The sequence below is a fragment of the Ornithodoros turicata genome, chromosome 3 (assembly GCF_037126465.1).
Source record: "Ornithodoros turicata isolate Travis chromosome 3, ASM3712646v1, whole genome shotgun sequence".
NCBI lineage: Eukaryota > Metazoa > Arthropoda > Arachnida > Ixodida > Argasidae > Ornithodoros > Ornithodoros turicata.
In genome coordinates, this window is record NC_088203.1 from 60,016,628 (window position 1) to 60,032,779 (window position 16,152).

General features: G+C 43.0%; 1 protein-coding gene across 3 annotated transcripts in view; it reads right to left on the reverse strand.

Annotated features, from left to right (window-relative positions):
• Positions 1-16,152, reverse strand: part of LOC135388514 (WD and tetratricopeptide repeats protein 1-like) — a 102,974-nt gene that overhangs the window by 67,422 nt on the left and 19,400 nt on the right. For all 3 annotated transcript variants that reach the window (XM_064618097.1, XM_064618099.1, XM_064618098.1), the window contains exons 4-6: positions 11,778-11,824; positions 6,237-6,348; positions 1,284-1,471 (exon numbers count right to left, since the gene is read on the reverse strand). In XM_064618097.1, the coding sequence (XP_064474167.1) occupies positions 1,284-1,471; positions 6,237-6,348; positions 11,778-11,824 (347 nt within the window). The remainder of the gene's footprint in view (positions 1-1,283; positions 1,472-6,236; positions 6,349-11,777; positions 11,825-16,152) is intronic.

The window sequence follows — 16,152 nt, forward strand, 5'->3', positions numbered from 1 at the left end:
TCTGTGCTTCAAGATACATACGAGCAGTTTTCGTTTGCTATGCAAATGAGCCGAAAACAAAAAAGTGTGCCTCAAGAGCTCATTATCTACGCCGACAGAGGCTTATCTGGGCCGGAAAGCGGATTATCTGGCCAGCAGATTGGCACCTACTCCAATCATGCATAGCTCCAGCCACGTGGCTCTGTGACGTGGAATAAGCACTGCGCTTCCTGCATTCCCAGTTGCCACAGTTTTGGCTCATATTTGCATATCAAAATGAGGAGAGATATTTTTTTACATACATGCACGCTTCAGAATTTGTTAGACATGGAATGGCTTTCAACTAGGACAGTTTCTGAAATGGACAGTCTCGCTTTTGCCCAAAATCCCCTAATTAAAGAATTCATTCATGAATTTTATGTAATTAGTCATCTTGTAGTTGCATACTTCAAGAGGATGTCCGCCTGGTCGTATAACTCAACTCCAAGAACAACATCTGTCCTGCTCTCATAGATTTTTAATTGAAAAATCTGTGGCACCTAAAAAAAAGATGCCCTGTATGTGAGGGGTTGCAAAACGAACTTCTAAAAAATTTTGTGATCGCATCAAGGTTCAACTGCATGGTTTCCACTGATTTTTGGAACAAAAATTCAAGGGTGTTTCAAGGACCTTTTCAGGTTCAGACGTCACTTTGTCCAAAATGTAAAACACTGTTTATGACAAGGGCTTCAATATTTTGCAGAAATATTTAAAAGCTACAGGTATCACATGAGAGTATACATGGGGACTGCACAATATCAGTTCAGAGATGTGAATGAGAACTACTGAATTTTAAAGATCGCAGTACAGAAAGACAAATTTATTAATAGAATAGAGGATGCTGTTCATTCCATGCAGCTGATTCCTATTACAATAAAGAGTGCTAACTCCTGTGGTTTTGAAGCTACAGTTCTGACTTCAAAAAAGTGTAATTTGCACAAGAAAGAGATGCAACGTCAATGGTTTTCAAGGGCTGTAAAAAAAAAATTCCAGGTTTACCAGACCTTGAAAATGGCATTTTCAAGTTCCATAAACATGGATATATATGTTTATGTTGCTTCTCCCTCCCAATTTGTGGCATAAATCTTTCCGATTTCCACAATTTTGGTATGACAAAATATTCAATAAAACTACAGAAATTGCGATCCACGTGAATTTCGTCATACCGAGGTTCGAGTGAATAGTGACCGGAGAGTGTGTTGTTGTGCAGTAAACATGCTTGGACGACGGTTGGACAGATTAATATGAAACAATAATGTGCTCACAGGATGAGTCCATCTTCCGCTGAGCTCCAGAACAGGAACGGGATACTTGGAGCGACAGCTAGTCGCTTGACTCTGCTAGTATGGCAACTGCAAACCATCATAGTTTCTCGTGATGCTACGTCATGAACTCGAATCTTGAAATCTGCAGCCCCACTGAGCATTGTCCCGTCCCCTGAGTGCGGCAAGAACTGCAGGAAAGAAAAAGCAATTTTTTATCTGGACACACCTCACGTGTGCCACAAAGGCGATGCCCTGAATCGTGCTATCTTTTTCTTTTTGGCTGTGCATAAATTTTATCAAGTTTTATGAATTCGGTGATCATTTCTCAGTACACTGAAGGAACTTTAGACAAGTAGCCAAATGTTGCTTTAGCAGATTAGTGCACAATAAGGTTGATCATACCTATGCAACTGAGCTTTTAGTACCTTGTACTGCCTGTAAGGTCAGTAACACAGCAATACCATATGGCAGCCCATCACACTTTGGATGCTGCAATGCTCCCACCAACACTGCCGTAAAAGGTACTAACCTTTCTGCACCTATATTTTCACCAATTTACTGGTGTAGAGCATTGCCTGTGGCAATGAAACACTGCAATCAACACCACCAAAATAAAGTTGTTGCTGTTGTTTATATGCTTGCACACTGTTCTTGCTTGGCATTTCAGTATGTCACCTATTCAAGCATCATGTTGCACACTCTTGTATCCGTGATAGTAGATTGATGGAACAGTGGCAACAATGACAGGAATTATTATTTAATGCTAGGATTGCCTTTTTATTGATAACGCCTCTGAGCTGCAGTTTGGTTCATGAACGGTGAATACATATGGAATGAGTGATTGCTATGCAATGTTCCTCCCTGTCTAACCTGGCACAAGCTTCTCTATACATGGCAGATAATGGCAAGTCAGATAACGTTTTGATATTTTAGCACTAGCTTGTACATTGGCACAGTGACTGTAGCCAAGTGCTTTGCTAACCCTGCTTAGAAGATCACTAGCCCTAAGGCAGCAGCAGTCCAATTATGAGGCTCAAATAAGGTGTCCACCCAATGGCTTTTGTTTCTGTCTCAGTCGGAAAAACACTGAGGCTGTGCCCTCATGAGAATTGGTGGAGGGTTTGAAAAATTCACACTTCTCCTTGTACTGTGCCAGTCACTGCAACACCCTTTCCACAGTTCTTTGATGTGCATCCATATTTTTGTCCACAATGGTCAATTTGCCAATAGAGTCAGCCCTTCATTTATGAATGATTCAAAAAACGTTCACAAATCAAGGGAATCATAAACCGATGTTTGGAATGAATCGAAGCGCATGTAAGCGCCAGGATGCTAGGAAATGCATTGTGACACGAGATTACATTTCATTTTTAAAACACTTTGGAATTGCTTTCTGCATTATCACTTCTTCCGAGTCAATCATGCTCGACTCTGTTCCCGTCCTCGAAGTGCTGCATTGCACCCTCGATAAGCGTCCATTGCAAACTTCAGCTCAAAAGTGACAGCTGATTGCCAGTCTATGCACTAGAAGTACGGATCATACTTGGTGATAACTAAGTGAATCACTTTTATTTTGCCCTTTAATAGTGGGACACAGGGTACTCTACGTTTATGCCTTGTTGACCTCTATTCTTGACCTGGACAACTGTATTTGTCCTTATCCTGTCATAAAGTGAGGTTAAAAAGGGTGGGGTCTTCAATGTTCATTCCTGAAACATGCATTCGCTGTTCAGAAATCGAGGCGGGAAACAAGGGGAAGTGGGCAATCCTTGGAGGCATGTTCTATAAAATGAGGGAATTCATAAATCAATGGCTAACTGTATGACATCTCATTTTCGGGATTCCTTTCCACTCTGTGTCTGTCAATGACTGGAAGATAGCTGAGGTGATATGTGCTACAAGTCTCCTAGTAAAGACACGCAGAAATGGTCAGTTTGGTCTTAATCTCAATAAGTGAAAAAACAATGGAACCTTTGGTAGCTTCAAGAAGTGTACAACCATTAATGTTTTCTCTCTGACTCAGGCTAGCTATACACAAAACCATTTGTGGTGATGATAGATTGCTAGTTGCACAAACAGGCGTCTGCCTACTGCAAAAAAATATGTCATAGTATACAAACTTCAGTAGTAAGAGATGCCTCAGGGACTGGTCGTGGGACAGAAAGAATTAAAATGTGAAATCAAGTCAATTAACACAAAAGTTCAGAGCTTGAAAAAGAGATTGGTAATATTCAAACTTGTCTTGTAAAAAAAAGAACACAGGAAAAATGATTCAGATTCCAGAAGCTAATTTTAAAATGCTGTGTAGGAAATGCAGTAAAAAAGTTGTCAAAGAGCCATTTCAAGACAAAATGTAGATTAAAGATGCATTCCTAGCATGGATACATTGGCTAGGAAGGAACCTGACCAGTAATCTTATATATGTAAACATACAATAAGAAACACAAAATCACATGCAACCAAATAAGTTAAGGGGTACAGACACGTCAATACACAACAATTTCTTGCAGTAGACTGCATTTTCACAAACTTGTTTGGGAAAATGCTAAATGTGAATAATTAGCATTAGGTGTTATTGAGGTTATAACTGGCAAAAAAAAACATGTGGCAATTAACATTATTACACATGTACTCTTCTGTTTGGGCTCTGCTGAGCTGCAGAATCAATAAAAAGTCAAGGGGGACAGCTTGGAATGGCTAGGAGATTATGTCGATCATGCCATTTGGTCAAACCATTGGAGTTTGCCAAGTTACTTGGATTCTCTGAGACACGTCAGAGGAACCGATATACTCTTCCACAATAGTTTTCATGCATTATAGCATCTGACCCTCACTTTCTTAATGCAATATTTATTATTGTAATACAAGATTTGTTCGAACAAAGTAGAGTTGGAACTAAAAGAAGCTGCTCTGAATGAGTGTTTGATGTGCTGGCTGCGCATACTAGCTGCACTGGAGGCACATCATTGCTTGCTAGGCTCATTCATTCCAAAGTACTTATTTAAAGGCAAGCATGGAACCCCTGAGGGTAGAAAATAACGCACTTGCATTCATTTCTTCAGCCGCGACTCAGTGAACATTGTTTGCGATGTTGAGCCAAACCCAATTGCGAACTCGAATGGAAGTATCACCAACCCAGTTCGAGAAGATAATCGGCTGTCATCGACTCCTTTTTATTGGCTGTGTTGTCAACAGGAAGTGCCCTGACCCCCTTAACAGCCAGGCTTCTTGCTTTGCCAGCCATGAACGAGCGGCATCATTTTACGCATTTGTGCACACCATTAAAGAGATTCGTTCCTTGTTCCTCTTTACTCCAGCACAACTATCGCTTTTACAAGTGATGGTCTCATAAGTAGGGATGTGCAAATATATTCCCATTCTCTAACTCGAATCGAATATCAATAACTCTAAGTATTCAATTCAGGAATCGAATATCCAATATTCGGTTTTACGAATGTCCGGCTTTACCCCAAATATGAATGACCAGACCCCAAAAGTGGGCTTAACCTGATGCTTCCCTGCATGAGGTGAAGCCTGCTTTACGAAACTGACAGTTCTGCTGGACCACACAGGATGACCATTGTTGATTAGCTTAGAACAGCGTTAGCCCAAGTTAATTGTGCATACTCCGCCTGACGAAGGGGTGGTGTCCCTCCCACGTGCACCTTAGCAGTGCAGGTGGGAGATTTTAATTTGATGTTTGGGAGGTTGACTTTAAAAAGTTAAGATTCTTGAACAATGCCTGCAGCCCAGGAACAAAAGGGGTGCCTTCAAGATGTCCCTTACGGTTAAAATTACCGCAACGCACCTTCCCCATGTGCGACATACACACTCCAGCAAACCTAAGGGACATCCATGGCGAAACTGTAGCAGGACACCAATTTGTTGCTTTCACAAATGACCTGTGGATGTTCAGAAACTATATTACAGCCTCATCTGTGAAACATGCAACTGCCTGACATAAAATTTTGAAATCAAGATCAGTACCCCAGTAAATGTAGACTCACCTGAAAAGCAAAAAACACTATCAAGGAAAATTAAAGAGTAGTGGCTTCCCACAGAAAAATTGCGTGTTTCTCTTGTGACAGTTAAGGCCCGAAAAATTACACTAAAGCGAAGGGCTACATATTGCGAGCTTTTAGTGCAAAAAGAATATTGTAAAATTTCCACAAATATTTTATATTAAATTCGGTATTCAACATTTTCTATCCCATTCGGTTTGATTAAACTTCAAATATTCAGATTCGCACACCCTTACTTGTATGCATTAAACAGCCTCTCAGCCATCAGTTCACTGCCATTCCGCAATTCACTGCCTAAACAGCCCTCTGTTCGCTGCTGTCTGTATGGGAGTCGAGGTGCTCTTCAAGCTTCCACCATCCGAATTGATCGAAATAAAAAATAAATAAATAAAAACTTCACACTTAATAAGTAAACGTGTCCCTGACAGCAGTGGTGAGGAGCTTCCAGCCCAATGCGTAGATGGGCACAGCTGGGCAGGCTCGTCGGATGAACTGTTGTGCATGTTCATGTGTTCAAATTACCAGCCATTTTTCCACATTGAAGTACACATGACTTTGATGGGACCAGAGCACCAGTTTGAATTAAGACATTTCCAATTATTGATATTGCACTGTATGCTGTACAGCCAGCACGGCCCAGCCTGCTGTACAATACTGTAGCGAGCCGGTGCACAACGTAGAAGTAAGAAGCTTGTGCTGGACTTATGTTGGACTCAGTGACTTGCTTCAGTTTCGTCCAAAATGTAGTGCCATAGAGTTGGGTTTCTACACTCAAAGTGCACCCAACTACTGCTACATTCCAAAGCATGCAAGTCAGCATTGCTGAAATCATATGTCAAATACACAGGGGGGGGAGGTACCAACATCTGAGCACTCAAGTTTGAGGTGCGTTAATCGCACAAGTATCATGTGTCAGGCAGAAGATGCATACCTTGACAGAGAAGATATTGCCATGATGACCACTCTGTATTGTGTGGAGTTTCTTATGGTGAAATGGATCCCAAAGTATGATCTGGACATCATCTGATCCACTAGCAAGAACCCTGAAGAAGGCAGCGGAAAAGAGAAAATCAATACATGCTAGAAAGGAACACAAATTAAACTCAAAAATGAAACAGGAACCATGTGGCTGAGTCTTTCCAAATGGGCCTAATGTGCACTCTGAGACTGTCTTGCTTGACCAGGTGAGCACTTAATGCACCACCCTTCATTAAGCAGTAGCAGACTACATAGGCTTCAATCAGATCCTACCCACAGTTTTTGTAGAGAGTCCGTGTATTCGTACGAGCAACATTCCCTAGAGTAAGAATGCGAAAGATTGGAAAGACACCATCACTTTCATGTCGTTTCATGTGTTACTAACCATGGGGAACACTCTGAGGTGCAACCACAAGACATTCTGCAGGAGACAACAGGAAAAGACATCTGCTCTGTGCACAGTACTCCTCTCTCAGTTCTCCGGCACAGTGTGAATGCTCCATCAACCCTGTGAGCAGTTTATTTTTTGCTTTTTCTGCCACTGGAATATTAAGTGGGGATGTCGCTCGTGCGAATATATGAATTATGCTTCAGATGTTAAGATCAACAGCAAAAGTCATAACAAATGGGCTGCAATTCAAGGAATGTGAATCGGAATGCTTCCGAAGCCGTCTCCTTGCCATGTTCGTGTTGCGCATTTGTGTAATTCAAAATTACATTACAGTAAGTAAGACTCAGTTATAATGAACTTGACTTTCACGTGCAATGTGTTCGTCACATCCCAAGTTTGTTCTATATGGAGATGACAGAAAATGGTAGCTACGTCAAAACACGTAAAACTGATCAAGTATCGTTTTTATTGAAAGTACCTCGTCATATCGATTTGTTTGTAGACGGTGGCGCAGGCTGCCTTCATGTGCGTGGAATCACGAAGCGAACGAATACAGACAACTCTCGATTTATGAACGGCATGCGTTCCTCGGAAAATCGTTCATAAAACGAGGGATTCTTAAATCGGGCTTCGCACTGGGTGGGGAGCCTGAAAGTCTTAGAATGATAGGAACGGCACTGTGACATTTTATGACACATATTTATTTTATGGTTACTGGCATTCATTATTTATTTATGAAAATAGGCAGATGCCCCGTTCATCATCTGCACCCACTGGCGATCTCTTGTGCTTCGATCCTCGCAATCCGTCCATTGTGACATTAGACTTGAAATGACAGCCGCTAGCATGCCACAGGCACAAAGTTCACTGATTTGCTTATCTTTCAGCCTCCAGCGTATAGGACACAGGGCAATACAGTTTTGCGCATTCTGCACCAATTCATATGTTAACGACATGCACGACTTTATTCACCCTGTTCATAAATTGAGATAAAAAAGGTATATTTTCTAGGTCCATGCCTAAAAAATGTGTTCACAGTTCTGAAATTGACGTACATAAACCGAGGGAGAAATACATGGGAAGTGTTTTCGTGATGAACCGTTCGTAAAGCAAGGGAATTCGTAAATTGAGGTTTCATAAATCAAGTGTTGACTGTATAGCTCAGTGCCTAACCCGTTGTGATACTGGGTGGAAGCGATGGCAATGTCCCTTGGTCGTCCGAAAATCTGTGACTACTAATGCGGGCCGTACGTCGGGAACGATGACTTCCGTCGCTTAAATCCGCTGTCACTTGCACATCATCATCGGCAGTCATAAAGTCCACAAAAGATTTGCAGCCTCCTGTAAGTTTAGCAGCTGCAGCTTTTTTTCAACAAACATCTGTCATTATCGCGACTACCATAGCCCCCCCTTCAATGTCATAGCTGGCCCCACAGGCCATGGTCAGGGATGGTTGAACAAATTCTGCCCTCTTGAAGCATGTCGCCAAGGTCGTATGCTTGATTGCCATCCACAGCAATTTTATCATTTGCACAGCCATTCATAAGGGCAACTTCATGCCTGCCATTAGAGAGCTCATCAATAATGGCCACTTTCATATACACTTTCGCTTTCCTGTGGATGCGCGGAGTGTGCAGACCACCTTCAACGATGTCGACAGAAAGATTGAGCACGGGATGTACGGTGATGTACAGCACATATATAAAGTGGAGAATGTGCTACTATGTGATTGGTCAGAGCTGAATGCTACAGAGATCACATGCCTGTCACGAGCCATCTTTCAGGTGCATACACTCTGAATGTTGAGCGTTTGTGCTGCCCAAGACGAGAGATACGGTGGCAGGCAACCTAGTTCACTGGGGTTTGCATTTGTGGTAACTAGGTAATCTGTTCGTGGTGAGTCATTCGTTGCCTCTGTTGGAACTTGTTTGGTATACCCGACAGTTCGTTTTAAGTGGGAGTCATTATAACCGAGATTGACTGTATTAATGTAATTACAGTTTATTTGTGCAATCATCTTTTCCAGAAACTGCTTCAGGTTGTAATAGGCTACCAGAAAGCAATATCTTTCTACTCATTGTCGATAATAGGAAATACTACTGCATGTAAATCATTTGGAACATTTTTGTCAATACATGCATATGTGATGTTCATTTTTATCAATGTAGGGTGGATCATGCAGAAGAAGGAATGGAAAAGACGAGGGCGGTACGAATATTCAAAGTATTCAATATTCGGGCAGAATACAGCAATCGTGAATTCGACATTAGATTCGAATAGTATTTTGTCGAATACATTGAATATATTCGAGTCATCGATCACCCACTGCAATGGCGTGCACATCTGGCTGTTTCGGTTTCTACCAGAGCAATTACCAGAAGTGATAACATGACGCGGCAGAAAAACCTAGTACAGTGTCTTGCAAGTTCAAAGTAACAATGATTGGTCAACTCTAGCCGCCAGTGGAAACTCGCTAATAGAAGCAAAAGAGTTATGAAGTTTGTGGCCACTTGTTCCTGAAAGCTATGAATGAGATAGAATCGATTTTCTGGGAAGTATGCAAATTTACTGTTGTCTTCACGACCTCTATTACGTCATATGATAAGAAAAGCACGGTGTGGATGCAGCAAGTTATCAACCGTAGATAACAGCAAGCGGCCTCACCCTCTCTCACAGTGAGGGCTTAAAAGGAAAGGGGCGTTGCTCAGGAGTGCAGTGTGTTGTTCACCACGAACCAAAAAAGCTGAAGGGACACTTTGCATGTAAGCAATAAAGCGTTACATTGCTATTTCTATATGCTCTCCGTGCTCTCGGGGTTGCGATTAGAACAAAAGACCAGTTGGGCTACCAATCATGCAGCCTCCACATGGGAGATTTTGGGGTAACTTAATCTAGTTAGGGATGTCATTCCCAGCAAGTGACATTCACACTGAATGACATTCGTTCAGTGCCACACAGTGACACCAAATGGTATTTCATGAAACTCACATTGTCTCAGAGAATAAGTTTGGGGGGCTCATTCTCTTTTCCCTCTCCACCAACTGTGTACCCTCGAGGGGCAGCAAAAAACAGCGTTAAATATAAAAAGAAAAGAAATGTGAGGTAAAAGTTACTGTCCCCATTTCTTTATTTCTGGAATTAAAGAAGGAAGATTCTGGAAGATTTTCTTTATGCAATTTTCAAAAACTACTCTTGTTCCCAGTCAACTCGTTGAGTGCCAAGCTGGTCCGTGCCATGCCTGAATGCCATACTGCTTTACTAACCGCCATCTTACGTGTCAAATGGGATTCGGTTATGCACTTGTCTATGCTTGTGCCTCCCAAAATCGTTAAGGCCCGGTTTCACCAACACTGGTTAACTTTGAACCAAGATCAAGCGTTGCTAGAACTTCAAGTTAACACTCCATTCTTTTTTACGAACGTTAACTGGAGACGTGATGAATGTTTCAGTAATACTAACACCCTTTAGTGAAGCACAGTTAAGCGTTAAATTCAAGTTAAGGGATCGTTGATCTCGGTTCAAACATTAATCGGCGCTGGTGAAACCGGGCCTAAGTGAAACAAATAGTTTAGTTGGTTTAGTTGCACCAACGACTTCCATAAGTATAGGTTTTAAAGTAGACAATAAATTTACAAGGAATTGCCATCAATATTCACAGACAACATGGCCAAACTATTTCACAGATCGTTATCGTCGTCATTAGCAAATGACATCTTTCTTTGCCATGCAGCTCCATCTTGTTCGAGCAATTGTCATTCATTGGGAATGAGATCCCCTTTGCTGTGTGACAGGGGTATTAGATCCATGTTTGTGCATGGAGCCTCTATCAAGTTTTTTGCCCTAAATGCTCACATCCAATTAATTTTAGTTAACACCACAAATGTGCAATAATAAAGTTTCAAATCAAGAAAGCATATGCTTCCCCTTCAGCAAAACAGATATGTGCCATATGCAGAAAGAGACCAGTGGTGTCCCTGTATATTACTTCCGTACTGGTGAACTGTAGATTCCAAAGTATGCTACAGTCGAACTTCTTTATAGCGAAGTTGGTTGGACCGCTAAAAAACTTCACTATATCGGCACTTCATTACGTCCATCTCCACTATGTGTAGGTTCACTAGACAGAGGTACTAGACAGGTTGTTCCAGCCTCAGAACAACAGAGGTTCTATTGTTTTAAATATGTGTAATGTATATAAATATGCAACTTATTATACAATTTTCACTCCAATTAATGCATATGAAGATATTGTGGCCATTTGCCCAAATATGAAACATAAAAATTACTCAGCAGCAGCCAACTCCCGCATCAGTAAGTGCCAGCGAGAGGCCTCACAAAAGAAGCAGGGAGTGGCCCCTTGAGGTATGAACAAACGTTAGAAAGATACTAGTGCAGCGATATGGGCTTGTTTGTGCCATTTCATGTCGGTTCTTCTGGAACTACAGCACAAAGGACACAGAGAAGATACACACTAAATAAACTTGTTGTTAGTGGAGCATCGTGTGCATCTTCTTCTCTATCTCTGCCCTTTGTGTCATAGCTGTAGAAGAACAAACATGGTTAGCAATGTTACTCATTGTTCTGACAACCACCTTTTTCCAGGTCATCTCACTGGCTCACAGTCGTCTGACAGAGCAATTGCTCATTACAAATATGTCAAACATGTCAAAAAATGAGTTACATAGGCACTGAAAAACAAATATTTTGCACTAATTTCTGATCTCTTCATGAAGATCCCCGAGGTGCTAAGGAAAAACTGTCCACGTTTAGCTAAGTTAAAATAATTATCTTATTTTATTTTATGGAATTTTATGTAACTATTACTTGAAAAGGATAAAAGACTGAGGTTACTGAGAGAGTCTGTTGAGATAGCCACACATGGCAATGTGATTAGTAATCCGTCGTTTTGTCTTCTCCCTCCTCTGCGTATAGTTGGGTCTCTGTAATAAACTTTTGCTGAGTCTGAGAATTTGCCGTCCGTCCTTCTTGTCCCACGTCTCTCGATCCCCTACCATGAGTCTATACCAGTCTGCCGGCACCCTCTCGGTTCTTTCCATAGAATTACTTCTCCATAGTATTACTTCATGATTTGTATTTACTTACTCTCCTTTCTGGTTCCATTCCAAGCAGTTGACACAGCCTGCATGACCCTGAAAATCAGCAGAACAGAAAATGTCAACAGTTGAGCACAACTGTATTCAAACACATCACCAGTAGGAGGGTTTGCACAGAATATTTGCTTCAAATTTCAAGGGTGTGATAGGAAATTCAAGAATTGGTCAAACAACTTTATTTCCACTGAACCTTCCTGCAAGCATCACTTAGCCCCCCAGTTTGCTGAAATCTCCCTGTTGATAGCTTGAATCTCAGCTTCCTCGTCCTTGGCTGTTCTTTGGAAACTGTTTGCCTTGGCAAAAGAATAACGTCACTCCTAGTTTCAGCACCTTCGAAGTATTTATCTGCAGATTCTCACAGGCTCTTCAGCACTTTCTGAAGCTTGGTTTTCTTCGCCTGCAGATTCTCCAGCTCCAAGTCTAGCTCCTTCCTCTTTAGACTGGCCTGCTCATCGACCGTTTTCTTTTTGCAGCGCTCCAGATGTTCTCCATACCTACGCCTCGCTAGACGCACGAAAGCCTTTATCTCCTTTGATATGGGGACTTTGAGCACACAGCCATGACGCTTGACGGCATCGCAGATGAATCTCTGGGAGATGTAAGAAAGCTCTCCCATATTTTCAACTGAAATTTGTTTATTGATGCTAAAGCCTCTCTCGACTGAAGCTTGGCCATCGCTGAGGAGGAGCAGCACCCTTAGCATGTACTTCCCATAAGGTTGAGAAAGACCTGTCATACTTCATCAGTCACACAAAGAACATGTCCAGACCTTCCTGATTGCTATCGTAGGTATCCAGCACGGCCGTTGTTCTTGGCAGAACCTGACGTAGTCTGCGCGCAGAACGTTGCACTTGTGCTCCGGGACGATGTTTGCATCAACAAGGCAGTTGAGAACAACTTGGAGCAATCACAGACATCCGTCTGTCCCCGACATCTTCCTGGGCAAAAGGGCAAGGGTGCAGGCCAGCTGGTACATGTTGAAAAATTGGAACCCGAGAAAAGGACAGAGGAGGGACGACACGACACGCTTCCTGGGGGTCAAAACACGATAGCCCATGGACAAGAGAGTACTTGAGCGGACTCTGTTCAAGGAGCTTCAGCGTCATCTGGACTAGGAACTGTCTGCACTCGTTCGTAAACTCAAACATTGATTTCTGGCTTGCTTTAGAGCATTTGAAAATTTTATCGGCTTCTCGACAGACATCCACTTTTTCTACTTCTGCACAGTTCCTGGTGTCAGTGATGTTGATTTGTAACAACTTTATGGTGCTGCTAGCTTCGGTAGTGACAGAACATCTGATTAACCTTGTCAGTAGGTTCCTGACGACACCCTCAAGATCACCAGCAAGAAAAAATATCATCGGTGCATAACTTTGGAAAAGAATGAGAAACTGTTGCAAAACCATTGCAACATTGAGGGAGAAATGTACCTTTGCAAGTCCAAGAGGATCCTTCATAAACGCTGTGACAGTTATGTATGGTTTACACTTAGGCATGGGTAGCTTGCGACCTCTTGTTGCCTCGATGTAGTTCGCAACGCGCTCCCAAATAGACAAGGCTATCTCCATGACTGGCACATTCTCAATCCAACAGTGAGATATAAAGGGTAGAGGAAACTTTTTCTTTTTCTGTTTTTTGTCTCTGCCACAAAGTCTTCATGGTGGGCTTGGGTATCATGGAACAGCGAAAACAAGCTGGATAAAAGGCTGTCAACTTACCAGTTCGTTTCATTTAGTTCTGTTTTATACACGTTATGTACCGTGTGTAGTCCGCACGTACCAATGTCAAGGCACTGCACTTGGAAGTTATTGCTCAAGTGCTGCTGGAAGTTATGAAAAAGCTTCGGGTTCACATTGAGCCCATTCAATGGGAGTTGCACGAGGTTAAAAAGCGATAAAAACCGGGCTGTTTGGTAGTACATTTTAAAAGCGATAAAGCCCCAGTGCAGGGGTGCCCCGCACTGGGGTTTTATCACTTTTAAGTTGCACAAGCTTGTTAATTGAAAGGTTGGCGACACTTTCCGTCAATTTTTCAAAGAGGTCATCTGCAGTACTATGCCCCACAAATGACGTCAGGTACCTGGTGGTGGATCACTGTCATTCCAAATCTTGATGTGTATGTCCAATTGCTTTTGTTGTAGATATTCATTCATTGATTCATCAAACAGCAGCACAAAATTTTCCAATTTTTCAGTCATGCCTTGGACTTGAGAAGCGAATAATGGCCGCAGGCAGTGACACGCAATGTATGCACACTTTTTGTCGCCACATGTGAACCCCTTCGCAATTTCACAATCCGGGAACATTTTCAGGAAGATGTGCACGATATCCGCACATGAATTATAGGAGTACTGGGACAACACGACATTCGTAGTCCATAGTGCTCAGACTTCTGTGACAAGCTTGGGTTTCCAGCATGCCGCGTTGAGCATGGCAGGCTGAGACAACGTTGGCCTTGGTCCATTCTTGTCACAAGAACTTCTAGCTGTTTGGCTCGTAGAAGTCGTGTAATTGGTGATCGATAAGATGCCTTGACATGCTGATACACGGGAAATGTGTTTTGTGCTCTTTACATGACTCTTCGAAGCAGACTCGCCCATCATGGCAACATCGATTGTCTTCTGGCACACAACGCATCTTGCTCGGTGAGGATTCGTTATATCCGGCCTAACCCACCGACAATATTTGTCGTGTTCCAGCCATGATTCCTGGAATTTACATTTCTCATCCGGCATTTGCTCACATCCACTACGGTGTCAACGCCAACATCGCGTGAAATCCGAAACTATGCGCAATGCAAACTATGCGCAGACGGCGACCGCACGTTGCCAGGTTTCGTCTCCGAGGAGCAGCTCCGTCCGTTGGGTCTGTTGATGTCACAAGACTCGGTCTCAAGGAATAGAAGGAGCGATTCCATATTCAAGGACGTTCAAGGGCCCATTAATTGAATTTCCAGAATCCAAGGGTATTCAAAGATTTCAAGGGCCTGTGCAAACCCTGCAGTAGAATCACACTGATCAAAGACCAGGGGTGTTGTAGTTGTCATCAGCAAATATCACACAGAAATACACAGTGACTCCAAAATAGGTATGCTTTGCAGTTCTTCACGTTGGATTCGACGAGGCAACTATAGGTGCATGTTCCACACCACCTTATTCAGGCATGAGCTGAGAGTGTCATACTAGCACTGAAAAATGTCGAGTGGCTCAACCTATAATGCAAGTACATCCCATTCTAGGAAGTTCCTTGGTCTTATTAAATTTTGGGCATTCCTAAGCCATTTCTGAGCCAACTTCCATTAATTTTGTATGCTCGACCTGACACTATCTAACAGAGTAAATTTGTTCAGAGTCTTAGTGAGCACAAGATAAGCAACAACGACAACATATATATTTTGATGATGAAGTGGGGAGGTCTTCCTCTCTAGGAGTAGAACGCTACCCCAGAGCTAGGGGGTCTAATATGAGTGGTGACAATGATGAGTGATGACGATGAGAGATGACGAGAATGATCGGAGCGGCGATGGCGATGCTGAACGTGATCGTGATGGTGGGAATGTCAGAGAGCGCTGCTGGGGTCATAATGACTCCTTTAGGCCTGTCACCTCAAAAAAGCCAACTACATGACGTAAGGCCGCCCTGGAGTGGACCGCGGTGTCCCAAGGGCCGAGGATGGTCGACAAGTTGAAGGGGAGGCAGCCAATGGTGGCAAGCTGTGACTGCAGTGTACGCCTCTCGTTGATATAGGTCCGGCAGCGGAGGAGTATGTGCTCAACATTGGCAAATACACCACACTCGTTGCACATAGGGCTAGCCTCACAGCCTAGCTGGTAGCAATAGGACGGAGTGAAGGCCACATTCAGACGTAGCCTGTGGATGAGCGACTTCAGAGGACGAGGAAGCTTTGCAGGCAGCCAGTATGACAGCGTTGGGTCTACACTTCCCAAAGAGGACATAGTTGGAATGTCGTTTTGCCACTGTAGGGTAGACCAGGAATCGGACAAATGCCTGAGGAGGGACCTTCTGTCTCCTCTCGAGAGTATAATGGGCATAGAAGGCCATTGTTGATGTGCAGCGGCAGCGGCGGCCTCGCGGTTCCCAGTTATTCCGCAATGCCCTGGAACCCACTGAAAGGCAACGGAGTGGGAGCTATCTTGTAGGGACTTCAGGGTGCACAGGATATCTATCACCACTGAGGAAAGGAAACCGTGGCTGCCCATGTTTTTAATGCACAGGAGAGCTGCTTTGGAGTCGGTGTAAATTATGCAGTGCCGCGGTTCACAGTCTTCCGCATATGTCAAGATTAACAATATAGCATAAAGTTCAGAGGATGTCGATTAGGTACGGTGAGACAGACGACACCCAC